The sequence below is a fragment of the Mirounga leonina genome, unplaced genomic scaffold (assembly GCF_011800145.1).
Source record: "Mirounga leonina isolate KUSES-001 unplaced genomic scaffold, KU_Mleo_1.0 Mir_173, whole genome shotgun sequence".
NCBI lineage: Eukaryota > Metazoa > Chordata > Mammalia > Carnivora > Phocidae > Mirounga > Mirounga leonina.
This window is the reverse complement of record NW_023270447.1, coordinates 66,458,781-66,479,306: the sequence shown is the minus strand read 5'-3', so window position 1 is coordinate 66,479,306 and position 20,526 is coordinate 66,458,781. Positions and strand designations below refer to the sequence as shown.

Below are 20,526 nucleotides of genomic sequence, written 5' to 3'. Positions count from 1 at the left end.
TGACCTTCATTCATACATGAAAGCACCTGGTTCTATAGGAGGTAGGCTTGTTTCATTCCTTCACTCTCTCATTCATTGATTTCCAGCTCCCCCAGAAGCCTTCCCCTTTTCCCAAAGATCACAGTTGGTCTCTTCTCATCCTAAAAATACAGTCTGCCTTGTCCATGCAAACTACTCTTGTTCTCCTACCTTCCACACTTGAACTTCTCGAGGAGGCCTCTACACCTGTGGTTCTCCAAGTGTAGTCCTTTTTCCAACTTCATGACCATTCTCCTGTTTTGTTTTGTTTTTTTCTGGGGCGTTGTGTCATTTGGTTTCACAGATTTCTGATTGTTTCTTCTCCATCTCTCTCTCTTTTTAAACCCCATTTCATTCTCCTGCTCCCTAACGTGTGTGCTTTCTCTGGGGCTGTATTCCCAGCCTCGCTCTCTAATTGGTCACGTCTATCCATGCTGCCTGCTACTTTGTGCTGAAGTCTCTTGTCTAGCTCACCAGCAGAGACTGCTCTACGGAACTCCATTTCCCAACTGTCTGTTGCTTATTCCCACATGTCTTAATGGTCCTTGAAAGTCAGCATGTCTACAAGACAGATTTATCAAGTCCTTTCCAAATCAGCTGTTGTTCTGATTTTTTCTATTTCTGTGGTTGCTACTGCCATTTTCCAGCTACTCAAATTGGGCACCTTGAATAAACATGATAACTTTGGTCATTTCTTGATTCCCTACACCTGTCAGTCACTGAGCCCTGCAAATTCTTGGAAGAAGGGTCTCCCACCCTTCACTTGCCTTTTTATTCTGACTGCCGCCAACCCAGTTGAGATCTTTCTCTTATTTGATTCATTATAAAAACCATCTTACTGGTCTTTGTGTCTCATGATCATTTGCCAACGGATTCAAAATATAGTTATGGTCTTATCATTTACCTGCTAAGAAAACTTTTGATTCACTAGCAGAATAAAGTTCTAGTGCTGACATTGATCTGATTCCAGCTCACGTTCCATCTGGATCTCTTTCAGGTTCTCTACTCAAACCCTCCAGCCAGTGTTTCTTAAAGTGTGGTGTGGGAACAAGTTGCCTCCATGGAAGGCTTTGTTTCACGGAATCAGAAGCAGAGTTTGGAGAGCTGCACATCCAATAATGCACACTAAAATCTGAGATCCAATGTCCTCCTCTCTAGTTAGACCTAGCCACTCAGCAACTCAGACAAGCCCTCCACTCCTGCCTCTGCCTTTGTTATCCTGCTGCATCTGCCTTGGATCCTTTCTTGTTTATCTTTGGATGTTAAGTCCAATCCCTCCTTCAAAGCCTGGCTCAATTGCTGTACCTTTCTGAAGTCTTCACCAATTACCCCATTTGGGAGTGATCTCTCCCCTAACCCCTGTAACATTTTGCTTGCTGCATGTTTCCTTGTCATATGCAGATTCACCATACTTGTTTATGTTAATCTTACTTCCTCCCCTACTAGTCTCCTGGGTGCTGAGACAAAGAGAAGGCCTTAGGAGGCCCAAATGCTTCACACTACAAGACAGTTATATGAGGAACACTGGCTTTATGATTGTGGTGAGAAGGTGACAGGGATCTGAATGAAGACGGTGGCAGTGGGAATGGAAAGAAGGGCTGAATGTTAAAGACTGAAATAAGCTAATCAGACTCCCTGAAGGCTGATTAGATCTGGAGTGTGGGTGGGAAGAGGAGGAATCAATGACTAACATTTTTTTTTTTAAGATTTACTTATTGCGGCGCCCAAGTGTCTTGCAGTCAGCTCAGGTCATGATCCTGGGGTTCTGGGATCGAGCCCCATGTCGGGCTCCCTGCTCAGCGGGGAGTCTTCTTCTCCCTCTGCCTCTTTCCTCTGCTCGTGCTCTCTCTCGCTCAAATAAATGGATAAAAGATTTATTTATTTATTTGAGGGGGGGCGCACTCAGGGGGAGGGGCAGAGGGAGAGAGAGAATCTCAAGCAGACTCCCTGTTGAACACGGAGCCCGAGGCAGGCCTCGATCCCAAGACCTTGAGATCATGACCTGAGCTGAAATCAAGAGTTGGACGCTTAACCGACTGAGCCACCCAGGAACCCCTAAAAAAATTTTTTTTTAAGTTTATTTATTTTTTTAGTAATCTCTATACCCAGCGTGGGGGCTCGAACTCACAATGCCCTGGTCAAGAGTTGCTTGCTCTTCCGACTGAGCCCACCAGGAGTCCCTTGATGATTTTAAATTTTAAATTTTAACTGGGTATCTTGAGAGATGGTGGAATGACCCTGTGGGGGCTATCTCATTTTTTGGCTACTCAGCCAATTAATCTCCTTTCCCCACAGTTGGGGAAATCTGACGTTCTATGCATTTCGGTGGCAAGTGGGGTTCTGCTTCCCACTACAGGTGATTTAAGGGCCAGATGTTGTCTCTGGTCCTCGTCAGTTATGGCGTGTGCTTGTGACCTAAGCCAGCAGGGACTGTTCAGGCCCCATCCCGGGGTCTGTGCCATCCAGGCCTCGTTGCTGGTCCTCTCCTGTGCTGCCCTGCCCTTCCTGGGCTCCCGGCCGCCCTCTCACGCTTCTCCAGTCTTCCTGACAACCGTGAGTTGCCTGAAGCCCTTTAAGTACATTCCTTCTCTAGTTAAGTAGCCAGAATTGGTTTCAGATTTTTGCAATCCAACACCTAGCCTAGTACTGGGCCCACTTGAATTGCGTTCATTTCAGGAGCTTGAATGTCTCTGTTCCCTTTAGATGAGCTGTTCTGGTTCAGTTTCTTTCTTTCTTTCTTTTTTTTTTTTTTTTAAAGATTTTATTTATTTATTTGAGAGAGAGAGTGAGAGAGAGAAAGAGCACAAGAGGGGGGAGCGGGAGAGGGAGAAGCAGACTCCCTGCCGAGCAGGGAGCCCGATGCGGGACTCGATCCAGGGACTCCAGGATCATGACCCGAGCCGAAAGCAGTCGCTTAACCAACTGAGCCACCCAGGCACCCCTGGTTCAGTTTCTAATTGTCAGAGGGTCACAGAATCCCGAGAGGGCAATTCCCAGGTCACCTGCTCCTAGTCAGCACCCAGTGTGCAAACCCCTCGACAGTCACTTGCTCCCAGGTGTTTGAGTCCATTGTTAGGATGTTTTTGGTAACTTCTACCCATTGCGTCTAGTTCCTTTCTGTGGAAAATTGTCCTATTCTGTATTACATTTAATGATTTATTTATTTGAGAGAGAGAGAGAGACCGTGCACGCTGGAGCCGGGGGAGGGGCAGAGGGAGAGGGGAAGCAGACCCCCAGCTGAGCACGGAGCCCCACTCAGGGCTCAGTCTCAACGACCCTGAGATCATGACCTGAGCCGAAACCAAGAGTCAGATGCTCAACTGACTGAGCTACCCAGGTGCCCCTGTATTATATTTAATTTTAGAAGTTTCTTTAGCCTTTTGAAAGTAAGGTAAATGTACCAAATAAGTAAAAATGACGTTAGTGTTGGACACTGAGTTATGAGGTGATGTGGAAGATCTCAGGGAAAGTGAGCCTGCAGTCCAGGCGAGGAGGGGGTCACAGAGATTTGCGAGTCAATAGTAATCGCTGAAAATAACAGCCTCTTGGGAAGAAAGTGATGTCAACACTTTTGGGAGCTGCAGGGCACAGGAGAGCCTGTGGTCTGGGGGGCAGGGTGAGGGGGGAGATGAGAAGAGAGTGAGGAATGGGGAGAGAAGCGGGGGGTGAAACAGGGGCCATCTGGCAATTGACCTAGCCATCTTTTTAAAAGATTTATTTATTTTGAGAGAGAGAGAAAATGAGAGTGCACACAAGCCGGAGGGAGGGGTGGAGGGAGAGGGAAGAGCAGACTTCCCGCTGTGTGGAGCTCACCCTAGGGCTCAATCCCAGGTCCCTTGAATGATGGATGACCTGAGCTGAAGGCAGATGCTTAACTGACTGAGCCACCCAGGCGCTCCTGACCTGGCCATTTTGACAGACTTTGTTAAAATGGCTACAGCAACATCTGTACCATGCAGGGCAATCCTCAATCAGGAGCCACTGAGGGAGAGAGAGGAAGTGTGGTCAGAAAGTAGGATGTGAGCCACTGTGGCCAAAGGGGGAGAGAGTTTGAGGAAGAAAATGGAGTTTATTTATTTATTTATTTTTACTTTTATTTTTATTTATTATTTTTTTAAAGATTTTATTTATTTATTTGAGAGAGAGAGAATGAGAGACAGAGAGCATGAGAGGGAGGAGGGTCAGAGGGAGAAGCAGACTCCCTGCCGAGCAGGGAGCCCAATGCGGGACTCGATCCCGGGACTCCAGGATCATGACCTGAGCCGAAGGCAGTCGCTTAACCAACTGAGCCACCCAGGCGCCCCTATTTATTTATTTTTAAAGATTTTATTTATTTATTTGACAGAGAGAGACACAGCGAGAGGGGGAACACAAGCAGGGGGAGTGGGAGAGGGAGAAGCAGGCTTCCCGCGGAGCAGGGAGCCTGATGCAGGGCTCGATCCCAGGACCCTGGGATCATGACCTGAGCCGAAGGCAGACGCTTAATGACTGAGCCACCCAGGCGCCCTGAAAATGGAGTTTAGCAGGGTCAAGAAGAGCCTTCCAAAGGCCCAGCGGAATGGGGATGAGAGCAGGCCATTGCATCGGGCAGAGTCAGAGTCAGGGCTGGAGGAGAAGGGAGAAGGATCTGTGTGGTGACAGGAGCTGGAGGACTGGGGGGATGCGGGAGGTGACCAGGAAGCCTGGAGTGTGGCTGAGTGAACAGAGGAACAAGGACCACCTGGAGAAGCAGAGTCCCAAGGTGTGGGTGGGAGCATTTGGCTGGGAGTTCATCCTCAGCAGCCATTCAGATACATGTCTGAGGTGCAGAAAGAAGGCTGGGTGTGACTGAGAGAAGAAAGGGTACATACAGATCAAAGATATGCTGAAGTGGGGAGGAGAAATGAAGGAAAGCACATGAAAAAGTGGTAACTGAAGGGCGCCTGGGTGGCTCAGTCGTTAAGCGTCTGTCTTCGGCCCGGGTCATGATCCCGGGGTCCTGGGATCCAGCCCCGCATCGGGCTCCCTGCTCGGCGGGAAGCCTGCTTCTCCCTCTCCCACTCCCCCTGCTTGTGTTCCCTCTCTCTCTGTGTCTCTCTCTATCAAATAAATAAAATCTAAAAAAAAAAAAAAGTGGTAACTGAAGCTGAGAGGCCTTTAGGATAGGACATCCAGAAAACCTGCATCAAAGGTCCTTGGTGGACACCATGACTTCCCCTTGGACCGCCCCCCACAAAAAAAACAATGGCCTCAATATTTCAAAAGTTAGAGAGTTTTATAAAGACAAAGGAGGGCAGAGTGATCTGAGGCAAATGTGCGTGTCTCGAATTTAGGAGTCCTGGGCCTGCCCCAGCTCTTAGCGGAGTAGCTTCACCATGACTAATGCAATTGGGGTTTCATGTAGTTTGGGGAACTGACAGAGAAGGTAATGTTATTTTTGTCAGCAGAGGCACCACTGGCCAGAAACAAAAAGAATGTAGTGTGTGTGTGTGTGTGTGTGTGTGTGTGTGTGTGAGAGAGAGAGAGAGTGGTGGGGGGAAGTGTTAATCAAATAATTCAGAGTAATTTCCATTGGCCCTTGGAATGCATTTTGATGTTCTCATTTGAAAAGGGGGAGTTATGATCTGAGAATTTATTTCACATTAAGTCACAAAGCTGTGAGGGCAAGATCCAACTGTGACGGGGTTTCCGTACTCCAACCCCTGGTAAACACTTCCTTTAACCCCCTCTCCTGCCAGCCATCCAGGAATTTGGCACCTGAGGAGGAGTTACCCAGGGCACAATACAAAGGGAGTGAAGGTTACAATAAAGGTTGTATTTGTTTTCAGATTTTAATTTGGGTCTTTATGATGAGGTACTATGGTAAATAGATATATTTTCTAAAGTTTGCATTTCTCTTTCTGTGGTTTTCCATGGCTTAAGTTGACCTCTATCCTGGATATAAACCAGTGATAAAGCAGGTGCAAGTGGATGAGGGACTGTGACCCTGTTTAGACCTGAGGATCTCCGGGATCTGGTTACCATGTTGGGGATGGAAAAAGTGAGTTCACCTTTAAGAACTGCTAGATACATGGGGTGCCTGGGTGGCTCAGGTGGTTGGGGGTCTGCCTTCAGCTCAGGTCATGATCCCAGAGTCTGGGGTTTGAGCCCCACGTTGAGCTCCCTGCTCAGTGGGGAGCCTACTTCTCCCTCTCCCACTCCCCCTACTTGTGCTCTCTCTCTCTGTCAGGTGAACAAATAAAATCTTGAAAAAAAAAAAAAAGAATTGCTAGATACATATGTGGACTAGGTGGCTTTCCTCTTAGAACTGAGGGCAGGGCTAAATACACCTATCCCCCTTTTCTTTTTCCCCTTCACTCTCACTTTTTACACCTTTCTTCTGGGAGCCATTAAAGAACTTTCGTTCAGAAGACTTTTCTAGAACTTTGCCTTCCATAATCTGTAGGGCATGCCAACACTATATGAACAGGAATGGAATAGTTTGAAACTCAGCTGTGAAGAGGTTAGTCACAGGAGAGCTGAAAGAGAGCAAATTTACCCCTGAAGCATGGAGTGGGGGGTGGTGTGGGTATAAATCCCAGTTCTCAGCTCCCACCTGGGGCAGGGCCTAGCAATCTATACACTCATCACTGTAACTGGGCGAGCCGGCTTTAAGCCCGTGAACAAGTTCTTTCTCTTTCTTCCAGGTCAGGGAACCAAGGCTCAGTGAGAATGACTGCCCAAGAGGTCATGGTGAATTTGGGGCAGGGCTGGGGCCAGAGCCCAGTGTCCTGACTCTGACGACAGGCCACCTTCCCCTGAAGCGCACTGGGCACTACGGTAGGATACTCTCGTACGCGGGGGCCTGGTTTTAAATGAACACTATTGTGTTGTTAGTACCCAGTTAGTACCCAGCCCACATTCTTGCCAGAGCAATCCCTGTCTTCCATTTTCTTTGCCTCCTCTTGCCTCCTTTCTCTGCATGCCCTCAAACACCACACAGGTAAACTTGTTTTTCTCAATATCTGTGCAAGTACAGAGACATGAAAGTCAAAGGTTGCCTCATCACAAGGCTGCCCTACTGGAGATCTGTATCTTGTTTATTTACTGAGGGAACAGACACGTTTGAAATCATCCGAATGGCTCTGGGATAGGTGAGGGGAGGAGGCTGCTTCTCGGCAGCTGGTGGCCCACCTCCAAGGCCCTAGGACAGGCCTGGAGCAAGCAGTGAAGCCTGGGTTTGTAGCAGCATGGTGGGAACCTGACTCAGAACAGGATAGAACCTTTTCCTTCATCTGTCACCTTTTCAGGCCACCTCAACTAGTGTCCAGATTGCTTAAAAGAGACTAAAACAGAGGGTACTTTATAAGCTGTAACAAGCAGCTTATGGCATGCTATGCTTCTCCTCCCCAAGAGACCTTCTGTGGGGTTCTGCAGGTAAGAAGTGTAACTCTCATTGGTAGGAAGCAACGTGAAGTTCATTTGGTGACTTATCTTTTTCTGTATCCAAATGCTATGCCTTAGGCAGGCTAAAGACAGCTTCCCTGGCCCTCACGTTCCAGAAGTACGTCTGCCTCCACTCTTGTCGCGGTGTGAGGGGCCAGAGTGGTCCCTGTGGTTGGCTCCATCCCAGGCAATGACCAGCTCAGCTCCATTTCTCTCTTGCCTTCCGCCATTCTGGATATTCCCTCCATGGGACTCAATGGACCTTGACCTCTAGATGTTGGCTGGCCCTGAGCCTGCCAGTTACTCAGTCCAGGAGGATCATGTGGTGGAGGGCTAATGCTCCTTTCTGAAGCAGTTTGGGCAGCCCTGGCCTGAGATATTTTACATGGATCTTAATTAGACTTGGCCTCCTGCCAGGGGAAGTAACTCATCTGGTCCGTGGAAGGGAAAGTGGCACACCACGAGTGCCTCCCACGTATCCCATTCACTTACGGCTCTGCCTGGCCCCTGAGGGTGAAGTGGAGAGGGATATTATGGCGCGTCATGCTGGGGGGTCTTTAGAAGGCAAGAACACTAAGTGGCAGAGGAAGACTCTGGGGGTGAGGCGTACATATCAAGCAAACCGTTTCCTTGTTACACATTTCCATATGGGATAAGCCCACACCACATACCGATAGTGAGATGTGCAGAGAACGACAGAGAACACCCACCTGCTCCGCGTGGGGCCCAGCTGCGTGTTCCCGGTCACGGCTTGGCTTACTCAGCCTCTGAGGTTACAATTTCCAGGGCAGAGGAGGACCGTCTAAACTGGGTCCCAACCGCCCTTCCCACCTATTTCAAACTCACTCCCAAGGCTGAGTACGTCCCAGGAAGCTCTGAAGTCTTGTGATGACCCACAGACAGGTGTCTGTGGGCTGCACGTGTCCACAGGAAAGGTACAGTTGAGAGCAGCAACAGGTGCGCCCCCTCAGCGACTCTGGTGCTTGAACCTATGGCCCAGGATGCTTTGGGTGGTTGCCATAAAGCCAGAAGAAATCAGAAAAGGTCCAGTTTAAAAGCCAGAATCTATTTTGCCGAAAACCTCCGTATGTGTGTGCCTTCCAGACATGGCACTCCTTGAGGGAGACTTGCGTAGTTCATTACAACATAGACAGAAATGGGAGTTAACGCTCAGTATAAAACTCGCAGCAGCATTTTGCTCCCTGGAGCATCCCCAGGGTCCTCATCCGGCAGCCTGTCCCATAGGGGGCGTTTGGGGGGGCGAGCCGGGCCAGCACAGCTATAACTCATCCATCATGGCAAGCAGATCATCCCCCTTGCTGGCGCTCTGCCTCGGCTGGTCCATGACCTCAAACTCCCCCATGATGCGAGCCAGCTCCTCGTTCCTCTGCTGGTCCTGTTGGAGAAGTGAGAGGGCAAGGCTGAGAAGGGTGTTTCAGCAAGGCGGCTTCTCCGAGCAGATGGTGTTGAATTTTTGTCCCGCCACTGTGATGCGTGTCAGAATAGGGACTCTGGATACGTGCTGGTGAGAGAGAAGGGAGGGCGTGGGACGTTCGAGGTTGGCAGGAGATGAGGAGGGGACTGACGCTTGGCTTGTGTAATTGCCTGCACCCACCTGAGTAGCTTGTATGTTGAGAACCTCATAGGATAACTCTTCTGGCCTGGTTAGCGCTGCTTGTCTGCAGGAGGTGGTAGAGAAACGGGTCAAAGGTTAGGGTTTTCTCCCTGCCAGTGTGGCGCACTGGCATCTGATAATTTCGCTGCCTGTTTTTTCTGCCTCACCTTCTGCCACTTCCCTTCAGCTTTCTGCCCTTTTCCCAAGCAGTGCACCCGATGCTCCGGAAAGTCAAGTCCTTATCTGTCTCTGTGCCTTTGCATGTACTGAACTGGGCCAACAATGTTTTTCCCCTTCCTCTGCTTGGCAAACTCCAACACCAAGCCCAGATGCCAACTCCCTCCATCTGCCGGTGCAAAGTCAATTGCTGAGTCCTCCCTTAGCGCATTTATGACATGGCACTGAAATAACTTGTGTCCGGTACATTCTCTTCCTACCCTGCGAGCTCCTGAGCACAGGCTCTAGGTCTTACACTCCCATCTTTGTGTCCCCGGCACTTACCATGTAAGCACACAGGTGCACCAAAGTTAGTTCAGTGGATATGGAACTGGAAGGCAACCCCCACCCCAAATATTTGGTTGTGGGGAGGGTCACATGAGATAATGGTGCAAAGGTGCTCTATAAACTGGAAAGCTCTGTATAAATCTGGGTGGATGACTCTTCCTATTGGTTTTGGGGGAGACTGTCTTATCCCAAAGACATCAATCATGCTCTGACTCCCCTCTGGTTTCTTAACAGATTTTTCTTACTATGATTATCTTGACTTCCAATACTTCTTGTTCAGCTATGCTTTGCTAAGTAAAACATTAGAACTATTTCTTGAATGAATCCAGAAGGTTCAGACTATTTAATACTGGTGGATTCTTCTTTAACTAGGTTATTTAATTTGCTGGGTTTTCCTCTGTGACCTTTACATCTATATTTATAAGTGTTACTGGCTTATAATGGCCATTTTTTGGTTCTTATCACACTTAGGATTTTTAGATATGCCTTGTAAGAAGCAGGTTTAAAACGTACTCCTCCTCTTCATCGGTGGTAAAGAGATTCAACCGGAATCCTGGCTCAGGGCCACTGGGTTTCTTAATCTCCATCCCTCCCATCAGCCTGGCCAAGAAATTCAGCTCTTCTTTAGCAAGAGGGTTTGGAGCAATGCTTTCCTGCAGAAACAATTTCATGATTTTTAGCCACATGAAGGTGATCACATTTCCTGCTGAGACCCTCGAGACCCACGGTGGTATTATAGAACCAGGCAAAACAATAACTGTTTAAATTATCCTAGGAAGAACTGGGTCCAAATAAAGCATAGAAAACAGGCTTAAACCCAAACAGAAAAAGTCCACATCAGAAGCAGAAGGACCCTTATTAGCAAGGCAGCAAACCAGAGATTCTCACACTTTCAAGATGAGTGGAGGGCCCCAGGCATCCCCGTTCTCCTCCGACGACCTTCCTCCTTGAAGGAGAAGAACATTGCTTCCTCTTCTGTCAATCTAGTTCCCTGGGCATTTCCAAGCAGCCTCAGCAAATGCCCTGGGGCCTAGGGCCCTCCTTCCATCGGAGCTACCACACTGCCCTCAGGTGGTGACTGTGGTGAACACACCCGGGATCCAGTCCCTCCTGCTGCAGTCTGGCCCATTCAACGCTCACGCCTCCTTCCAAGCCCGCTCCTCTAACCGAGCTGCCCCCCTGCTCTGCCTCTTCCACTGTCTTTTTTTTTTTTTTTTCCTGTCACTCTGCCGCCAGTTATCTAAAGTAGAGTTCTCCTCTTACTTCTTCCTTGCTGGAGATAAACCCCCTCTGCCTTCTGCCGAAATGGCAAAGTCCAAACTGCTTAAGCCTCTTTGGAATCAAGCCCCAGTGCCCCGGTATAGGCAAATCTCTGGCCACCTGCCTCAGTTGCATTATGATCTAGCCATGCAGGAGAGACGCTGCCTCCCTGCTTCCCCCAAATACCACTCTGCTCTTTTGTCCCTTGGCGCCTTTGCTTATACTGACACCTTGGTCTGCATGCCTGTTTCTCCTTCTAAGCCAGCTTTGTGTCCCTGGGTTCCCAGCCCATAGCAGTAGTTCAGTAAATGTTTGCCAAATAACTGAATATTTCCTGATCTGTCCTAGAGCTAGCTAGTAGCGACTTGTGTGAGAATTTACAAAGATGGAATTCAGAGAATCTAAAACCCCGTTTTGAACGTAGCTACCGCAGCACTGTAGAGGGCAGCACTGAGAAGGGTTTGCTGTCAGGATCAGAAGACACGGCAGTGCTGGACTCCGCACCCACAGACCCGGGGGCGCTGGTACAATGCTATTTCACGTGGCCTGGTGTGTGGTTCCGGCTTAGTTACGGTGGTTGAGCCAAGCCTAAAATTACCTAATTAGTCAGATCACTGGAAGTCTTCATGAGAAACTACAATTAAAAACCTTTGTCCTTGTAAGGCTGAACTGAGAAGATGGCAGACAATGAGGGAAAAACGCTGGCTAGCTTTGAAGTCTAGAGCTTCCACCCTTCTCCCCGTCTAGATTTGTGTGTCGAGAAGTAAGCTCTGAAGATGAAGAAGGAAGGCAGCAGCTCACCTGTGTCCGGGAAGCTAAGTTTTTGGATGCTCCAGACATGTGGGTTTCCACGGGCCGGTTCATACTGTACCTGGTATCAACGGAAAATTGTAAAAACACTGCCCAGCCCTTTCACACCGACTTCCTTGTAACTCATAAACAGAGCGCGTAACTTCTATTGTGAGACATTAAAAAGCATCCAGAAATGTGCTGGGAGTACAGAATATAACTGAGTGGGTGCCAACCATACAGACTTCATGCTTTCCCAAAGAAAAATACCTGCGAGGCTGCGTGGAAGTGGCTCTTCTGGCAAAGGAACATATTTTACTGCAGAAAATGTGAACACTACGTGAAGGCCTCGCCTTTCTGACCTCCACTGTGACACAGGGTTGGGCTAGTTCTCTTCCGTGGCTACTGACAATTATATATCTTTTCAGTCTGGTGCGTTGCCTTATGTTTGGAAATGTTGGGGGCCCTTTGAAAATGTCAGCGCTCTGCATGCACTGTATCTGAGAGGGGAAATGATTTCACTTGTCAGCAGGGATTTTCATAGTGGAAGTCAAGCTGGTTTTTTAAGTGAAGTGACCTCCCTCAGACTTGAATTCATTCAGGGAGGGAGAATTTGCTTACATATTGGTTCCCAGTTTCAGGACTCGGTCTCCATAAAGTTCAAAAGAACCTTCTTTTGGTGCAGTGACATAGTGTCCACCATGCTTGAATTCTATCTTCTTCACTTCTTTGCCTCTGTCGTCGAATATTCTACAATACAAATATGACATGATGGAATGTTCTCCAAGCTTGGGGAGTCCTGGAGGCTTCTTTATTCTTTGTACTATGGGACAAAAAGGAATTCGTGCACTCCTTCAAGATAAAGATGCTGGTTGAAGCAATAATAATAATAATACAATAATAATAATATTTACCAAGCGCATATTATGTGCCAGGTGCTGTGCAAGCACTTTAGAGCATTATTATCTTATTCACCCTCACAGCAACCATTTAATAGATGAGGAAGTGAATCCTGAAGAACTGGGTGCTTGGCCTCAAGTGTCTGCTCAGTGGCACAGCTGGGATGAGAACCTGACCTTCTACCTGCCGTGCTTTACTGAAGGAAGGGGGCGCCCAGCAGTGCCGCATTCTCTGTGGTGGCCCACGTGTTTGTTCCCTGGCACCCCAACGTTGGTCTGACGGTTACAGTTGAGAATTCACCTGATGAGTCCAGGAACTTCAGTTCCCCAGGGAACAGGCCCAGACACGGGCAACACAAAGCGACCATTAGAATTCTGGACTCTGTCCTTTAGAAATATGGATACCTGGAAAAAAAATACACTTATTGTCATTTTTTTGGTATATTTTTCTAGACACAAGCACTCTGAGGATGGGTAGATGTATAATGGCTTGGGGATGTTACCTAGTGAGTTTATAACAACGAGACAGAAAGACTCAGCATAACTAGCCCTGCAGAGTTACGGTGTTGTTACAAACAGACCTTTTGAAGTGTACAGCAAGTCTTCCAGGTGAACTGTATTACCTCCATTTTAGAGATGAGGAAGCTGAGGCTCCCAGAGTGAGGTGACTTGCCCGAAGAGAATAGTAAGAGACAGGGCCACGATTCAAAACTAATTCCACACCCATTCCTTGTTTCCCTGCCGAACTTCCCATACATCTGTGAGGCTTGAGCTATCCAAACCTTCATTTTACAGGTGAGGAATTGGCAGCTTAGAGGTTGAGGCACTTTCTCAAGGCCAGCCAGCTCACAGGGGGCAGAGCTGAGGATTCAACCCTTGTGTTTCTGACTCTGGAGCCCAATTTTTTGGCCATGTGCTGGACTGGTGGGAAGAGGCCAGAGCACGTGGATACAGTTGGCATTAGAGTCTGAAGTTTTTCTATGTGACTGAAAACACCACATTATGCTTATTTCTACTCCCTGGTTTGTGTACTTTTTAAAAAAATTTATTTTTATTTTTTTTTAGGTAATCTCTATATCTATACCCAACATGGGCCTCAAGCTCAAAACCCAGAGATCAAGAGTCGCCTGCTCTACCGACTGAGCCAGCCGGGCACCCCCTGGTTTGCATACTTCATGTCGAGGTCAGGGTCAGATTAAATCCCATAAAGGCTGTAGCAGTTAATCAGTTTTATTGGATCTTAGCTTCCTCATCTGTAAAATGAGATAAATTTGAAGATCCCTTAACTCTAAAATGCTACAAGATTATATTCGTAATATCATCAAAAGTAAGCATCTGTTGCGTGCAAACAAACGACAATGGGAAGCGGTAAGAATTCATAAGCTGGCAGTTTGGCTCGGCTCATGCCCCGCCTGGGGCACTCCTTGGCTCTGGGTTTTTGGTAAGTTACACAACCTTTCTGTGCATTGGTTTTCTCTTTGGTAAACTAGGGGTAATAATAGCATCTATTTAATGGGCAAATGTTACCCGCTAAATCAGATAATGAAAAGGCAGTTATCACAGAGTCTGACACATAGTAAGTGCTCAATACATGGTAGCTAATACTCTCAGTATTGCAGTCTAATTGGACACAGGACCCAAGCATAAAATGGGAAAAAGGGACAGTATAAAGCAGGAGATGCTGGGTAGCATATGCATAGTTAAATGACCCACTGAAGAGAATGACCACAGGCATGGGGGTGGTAGGGCTAACTGTGGGTTTGGAGCTGGTCCTAGAGGAAGGTGGGTGTAAAGACATTTTAGAAGCAGAGATGGGAGGGCAGAAGGTATGTTTTCGGGGGAATGTGTAAACTGGTTTGATTGGAGGGTTTGGCTGGACAACTGTTAAGGAATTTTTGCCCTTGAGATTCTGTGACCAAGAATGTGAATACAAGCACAGAGAAAGAAAATTTAGAGACGTGGGAATGTATATATATGTGCTGGACCCTCTGTGAGCCTAATTCTAACACAGTTAGACTAATTCTAACACACTATGTCACAGCAGGTCTGAAATGGACACACTTCAGTCCAACGTGTAGCTGTGTTTGACCCAACAACCTGCCCTTGGCTGGACAGGACTGTTGGGTCTGTCTGCTTGCCCAGCCCCTCTGCTGGCCCTCAGCTGTAAGTGCGACTCTCCCCTGTCCTTCTCCTCTTACTCCACCCTTTTTTCCCCCAGCTGATCCCATGTATTCCCAGTGTTCACCTCCGTGCTGATGGCTCCCAGATCTCGAGCTGCCACTTAGCCTTCTTCCCTGGGCACTTGATGCATCTATCCCACTGCCTATTAGACGTGTCCACCTATAGGTTCCGTGGGATGCACCTCAAATTCACCCTGCTCAGAACAGGGGTCATCATGGATCCTCCTCTGGTGTTTCCAGTCGTAGTGGATGACACCATGAGGGCACCAAGCCAGCAGTCTGAGCTCCCCTGACCCCCACCTTCCTATGTCTATTCAGTCGTCAAGCCCTGCCTCCCCAGTATCCCTCCTTGTATCTGGCCCCTCCTTTCCGCCCTGGTCCCTGGTGCAGACCTTTGTTGTTTCTGACTTGGCCACTGCAGGTGCCTCCTAACTGACCTCGCTGCCTGCCCTCTCACCCGGTTGTGATCCCTCCTCCAATGGGCTGCTGCAGAGACTCTTCTAAACTTCTATCTGACCATGTCCCTCCCCTGCTTCAGTGGCTCTCTACTGCCTGCCTGATAATGTCCAGTTGGCCCTTGTTCTTCTCTGTAGCCATGTTCCTCCTTGAATCCTATGTTCCAGCCATACCCAAACGCTTGCAGCCTTCTGCACCCCCTGCACCACCAAATACCCCAGGCGGTTACGTGCCTCATGCCCTTATTGGGGTGGTGTCCTTCACCTAGGGTGTCCAGGTAACCCCTCCCCTTATCTCCCATGGGCCTGTGAAAACCCATTTTTAAAAAAAGATGTCAGATCCTCTATGAAGACTTTTCGTTTTCTTTTCTTTTAAAAAACATTTATTTAAGTAATCTCTACACTGAACGTGGGGCTTGAACTCACAACCCAGAGATCAAGAGTCGCATGGTCCACCAACTGAGCCAGCCAGGCGCCCTGACTTTTCTGATTCTCTTAGGTAGAACTGACCACTCCCTCCTTTGTGGCCTCTCTCTTTATACTCTCCTGTTTTAAAATCAAACATCTGCAAGGCACTTGGTGCCTTTTCCCCTTCTCTAATGAGTTCCTGAGGGCAGGAAGCATGTTTCCTATGGAAAGAGGAAATGAAGGTCACAGAGCTGTGGGGCCAGAGTGCTGGATGAGGCATGTTCCCGAGGGTGGGGACAGGGCTCTGGTGGCCAGGAGGACAGGGAGCCAGGGATGTGAACACTCTGGGAACACAGGTGAGCAGGAAGTTTCAGCAGTGAGTGCTGAGTGCAGGGTTTGCACGGTGTTGTAGTGGCTGGTCTGGCCTCACTAGAGGAGGGCCACGTTGGTGAGGGCAGGAGAATAAAGATCTGAAAGTGAGGGGGCAGGTGGCAGAATGCCGACCCTGCTTCTCACATCCTACCGGTGGACGAGGGAGAATGACCAGCCTCCACCAAGAGCCAGAAGTCTTCAAATGCCATCTCTATGATGTATGCTGACCATCTCTCCTCTGGGCTCTCAATTTGCATATTCAGTTGCTTATTTGACATCGCCAAATAGGAGGTCTAATAGGCAAATCAAACTTAGATAGAGTTAATTAATTTTTCTACCCAAATACACTTCCCTCAGTCCCTCTGCCTCTCATTCAACGGCACTAGGCACCAGCAGCTGCTCAGGCCAGAAACATAGTAGTCATTCTTCGTTCGTCTTTTCCTTCCTCCCCACGTTCAATTTCTCAGTAAGTCTTACTGCTCTTGCCCTGAAGGGATACCCCAGATGTGACGAGTTCTCGCTATCTCCAGTGGCAGCACCTATGCCAAGAACTTTCATTTTCTACCTAGATTTCTACAATAGTGTCCTCACTGCTGTCCTACCTCCAACCCTGTCCCATGCAGTTCATCTTCCAGAACACAAATCAGATCATGTTACCACTTACCTTAGGAGGCCTGAAATGTTTTCTTTACTCTAAGAACAAACTAAACTCCTCACTAGGGTATAAAGCTAAAGTCAGCTGGTAGGTGCCAGTTCGGTTATGACTGGCGTCTGGCCTGATCTGTTAGTGCCCCCCCTGCACACTCCACCTGTGAACTGCAGCACTCCTGCCTACACGCGCTTCACTCACACTGGCTTCCTCTCTGTCGTGCTCTGTCCACCTCAGGGCCTTTGAACTTGCTGTCCCTTCCGTTTAGAGGTGCTTCCCTGAGGTCTTTGTTAGTTACGTTCTCAACTAAAATGTCTGTCCTCAGAAAGGCTGCCCTTGACTCGACTCTAACTCTCTCATAAGGATGTGCTGTCCCGTACAGTAGCTACTAGTCGAGTGCGGCTATTAAAATTAAGCCAAATTAGGGGCACCCGGGGGGACGCAGTCGGTTAAGCGTCTGCCTTTGGCCCAGGTCATGATCCCACGGTCCTGAGCTCGAGTCCTGCATTGGGCTCTCTGCTCGAGGAGAAGCCTGCTTCTCCCTCTGCCCCTCCTCCCGCTCGTGTGTTCTCTCTCTCCCTGACAGATAAATAAATAAAATCTTAAACAAATTAAGCTAAATTAAAAATTCAGTTTCTCGGTCACACTAGCCATATTTCAAGTGCTCAGTGGCCACCTGTGGCTAGTGGCTATTGTACTAGACAGCACAGATATACTCTCCATCATGAAAGGGCTATTGGACAGCGCTGGTCGCAGGCGACATCCCATCTCTGTTGCCCTTTCTAACTTTACCTTATCTTGCCATCTTCCTAAAGTTATCAGAACAAGAACATGACTTACTTATCCTCCCTGTCTATTCCTACTAGGCGTAGAACCTCGTTAAGGCAGGGCCTCGGTCTTGTTCACTTCTGTATCTCTAACACTGAAAATGGTGCGCTCTATAAACCTGTGGTGGACTGACGAGTGTCACAGGGATGAACTGTTTCCAAGCAGAGCGGGTCGTGGAGGGGAGGGATAGGGAACGTTCTATGAAGAGGCAAAGATGGCATGATGTTTTCCAACAACTGAAACAACGGGAGGCACACGAGGAAAGTCCTCGAGGGAAGGAAGCATGAATGGAATGAGAGTACAGGAGAGGGTGGCTGAGCTGAGGCGCCTACCCTTTCGGAGGCAACTCTGGAAGGACTCTGGAGGGCTGAGGGGGTTGGGGATTGGAATGGTTGTAAAGAACTGCTCAGGATTCCACGTGGAAGTGGTCTTTGGGCGGTCTGTGGCCAGGCCTGGGTGCAGGTCAGGGCCTTGAGCACATTCAGACCACTTCAGGTTGTTTCTTGATACCACAGAAAGCTGTGGATATCAGGATGCAGCGTTTTGCGTTTGCTTTGGTTAAACAGTAAGCAAGGGAGTGTTAGATCAGACCAGTGTTTTCTTGACTTTTAGTTGGTTTTACTAACAAATCTAAAGACTACCAAGGCTGTTTTGAAAACAGAGAAAATCTGCCTTGGCAAGCACAAATTGCAGCTGAGCAGAAATACCATTCAAGACCAGATTTGGAAGACCAGCCAAGTGTCACAGCGGTGGCTGAATATCGTCAGGATATGTGATTCCTATTTTTCTTCATGACCATTCTGATGTTTCATTGCTTGCCTATTTAGCAATTAAAGCTTAATATATTTTGTAGTTTAATGTATTTTAATGATTTTGTTATAAACTTATTACTAGGAGTGTCTTTTCATTATAATGAATTTTATCTTGTCAGAACTGAGAAATCAATATGGCTGCTCATATTGCTACAATCCATGAAACAATGTCCAAATAGGCACCATTTGATAAGAATCTGATGCAGAGTTTTCAATATTTTAAAGCAATGCCAAACTTAATCTTATTTGTAGTTTCATATTTTTTATTTTAATCGATGACTATTAGAGATCTTAATTTATATTGGTGTTATTATTACTCGATCCATAGCAAATAAAATTATTCATGAGGGTTAAACATAAAATTGGCCTCTGAGTTGAAATCTATTTGTCTTCCCTGGTCCGTGGAAGGGAAATAATGATCAGGCACTAAGTGCATCCTACTGCTTCTTTTTTTTTGAATTTTATTGTGTGAATATGTTACGCCTACACAAGTACAAGATTCAAAAGGTTCAAAAGATATATGATGGAACATAAGTCTCTGTCCTGTTCCCATCCTCCATGCAGTTCTCCACAACCAGGAGGTAATCACTGTGACCAGTTTCTGGAAGGAAACGTACAAGCAAATCCACACATATTACACACGATGCATCAGTATACGCTCGCAATAAGGCATCATCATGTCCAGTTTTCAGATGAAGAAGGTAAGGCTCAAGAGAGGTAATTTGCCCAAGCTCATGGAGCTGTGTTGGAGCTGGGATTCAGACGCCAGGATGTTTGACTCCAGAGCCTCGGCTCATTTGGCCCTATCACCCATCCTTCCCTGAGCATCGTGTTAAGTTATGCAGAGGAACGACGTCCTGTCCAAGAGAGACAGGCCCCACATTCAGGAGCTCAGCAGTGTGTGGAGTTGTCCCAAGTAGGCCTGACAGGGTCAGGACGCAGGGTCAGTTGGGAGCCACAGCCAACAGGCAGAGGGGGGCCTGAGCCAGCCTGGGGGCAGCGGGGAGGGGAAGGAGGATGTGGACCCTGAAAAGGCAGCCTTGGGAGAGCTTTAGATGAAGAGCAGAGAAGGGGAATCAAAGGTCATGCTCTGCTTCTGAGCTGAGTGAGTGAAGAAGTCGTGGGGCCCTCACAAGAAATCGGGATGCTGGAAGTGGTGCAGGACTGGAATTTTGGAGATGAGTTTCACTGCAGACCTTACATTGTAGGCACTGGGTGCCTCCTCATGGAGAGCTCAGCAAGCAGGTGGAGATGTGGGTCTAGGTGGCAGGGCTAGGGCAAGGGGAGGGTGTAGGTGAGACTCCGAAATCCTAGGTGAAGGTGAAGGAAAGGGGGAGGAAGGAGTGAGGGGCACAGAGCTGGGAGGGGTAAAGCAAGGCCAGGATGGTCTGGCGCCATGAGAGTCCAGGAAAGGTGGGTTTCATGGAGTGGGAGGGCAGCCTCCTGCCAGGGGCAGATACTGGAGAAGTCAAGGATGTTAACGGTTTGAGAAAAGGCTTTCTCATTGATATCAGGCTGGTAGCCTTGAGAACACATTTCCTCCAGAGAAGAGAATAAATCATATTTTAAAGGAACACATAAAGTAACTGGGAAGGAATGGTGGTATCATTGTCTTCCTTGGTCCATTTAAAAACTGCTGAGATTTGTTATCAGAAAGTTTATCATCATGGAGCCAACCATGGAGGAATCACTAACTGGGCAACCTCAGCCCTCCTTTGCCTGACCACTTGGCACCCTGCTTCCCTAGGACGGCAGTGGCAGCGTGCTCCTGGGCCGCCCATTCACTCACCCGGATGTGCAGGTCCTGGAAGAAGATGAGGAGTGTCTGCCGGATCAGCTGGAACTCCCCCGCAGACAGTGCCCCGTATATCTGCCGGATGCAAAGCAGAGAGAAGCGCTTCACTTCCAGAAGTGAGGTGAGAAGTGCAGATGGGCAAGGCTAGGCGGGCACTGGGGGGCGGGAGCCACAGAAGCAGGCAGGGGACTCAGCTGCTGGGGCTGAGAGGGGCAGCGGCAGAGCCAGTGCGGCCGACCCCAGTGGGCCACAGCCAAGTTGGGGGATACTTCACCTCTCTTGTTCCCCCCAGACCTGGAGGGGCCTTTCCCCCCGCCAGCTCCCTTTCAGAAAAGTCAAGAGGAAATGGCCATGCCCTGTGTCGTTGCTTTCTGCATGTGGAAGCCCACAGTGAGAGGGCCTAAGACGGTAATGCCTGTTATATGACCAAATGGATACTTGTAGATTTTTAGGATTCTTCAGGAGAGTGGCAGGCTTTGGCATCCGTCATCCTGTTCTGTCATAGAATCTGGCCTTTTTTTTTTTTTTTTTTTTTTTT

The 20,526-nt window shown here is 48.3% G+C and overlaps 1 protein-coding gene across 3 annotated transcripts in view; it reads right to left on the bottom strand.

The window, feature by feature from the left end:
- Nucleotides 1–8,035: 8,035 nt before the first annotated feature.
- Nucleotides 8,036–20,526, bottom strand: part of OSCP1 (organic solute carrier partner 1) — a 25,556-nt gene continuing 13,065 nt past the window's right edge. For 2 of the 3 annotated variants that reach the window (XM_035019087.1, XM_035019088.1), the window contains 7 exons: nucleotides 19,983–20,063; nucleotides 12,791–12,894; nucleotides 12,212–12,340; nucleotides 11,603–11,672; nucleotides 10,055–10,194; nucleotides 9,038–9,101; nucleotides 8,495–8,818 (listed from right to left, as the gene is read on the bottom strand). In XM_035019087.1, the coding sequence (XP_034874978.1) occupies nucleotides 8,702–8,818; nucleotides 9,038–9,101; nucleotides 10,055–10,194; nucleotides 11,603–11,672; nucleotides 12,212–12,340; nucleotides 12,791–12,894; nucleotides 19,983–20,063 (705 nt within the window). In that variant the 3' untranslated portion in view covers nucleotides 8,495–8,701. Of the gene's footprint in view, nucleotides 8,819–9,037; nucleotides 9,102–10,054; nucleotides 10,195–11,602; nucleotides 11,673–12,211; nucleotides 12,341–12,790; nucleotides 12,895–19,982; nucleotides 20,064–20,526 lie in introns of all 3 variants that reach the window. The other variant, XM_035019086.1, reaches the window with a different exon arrangement.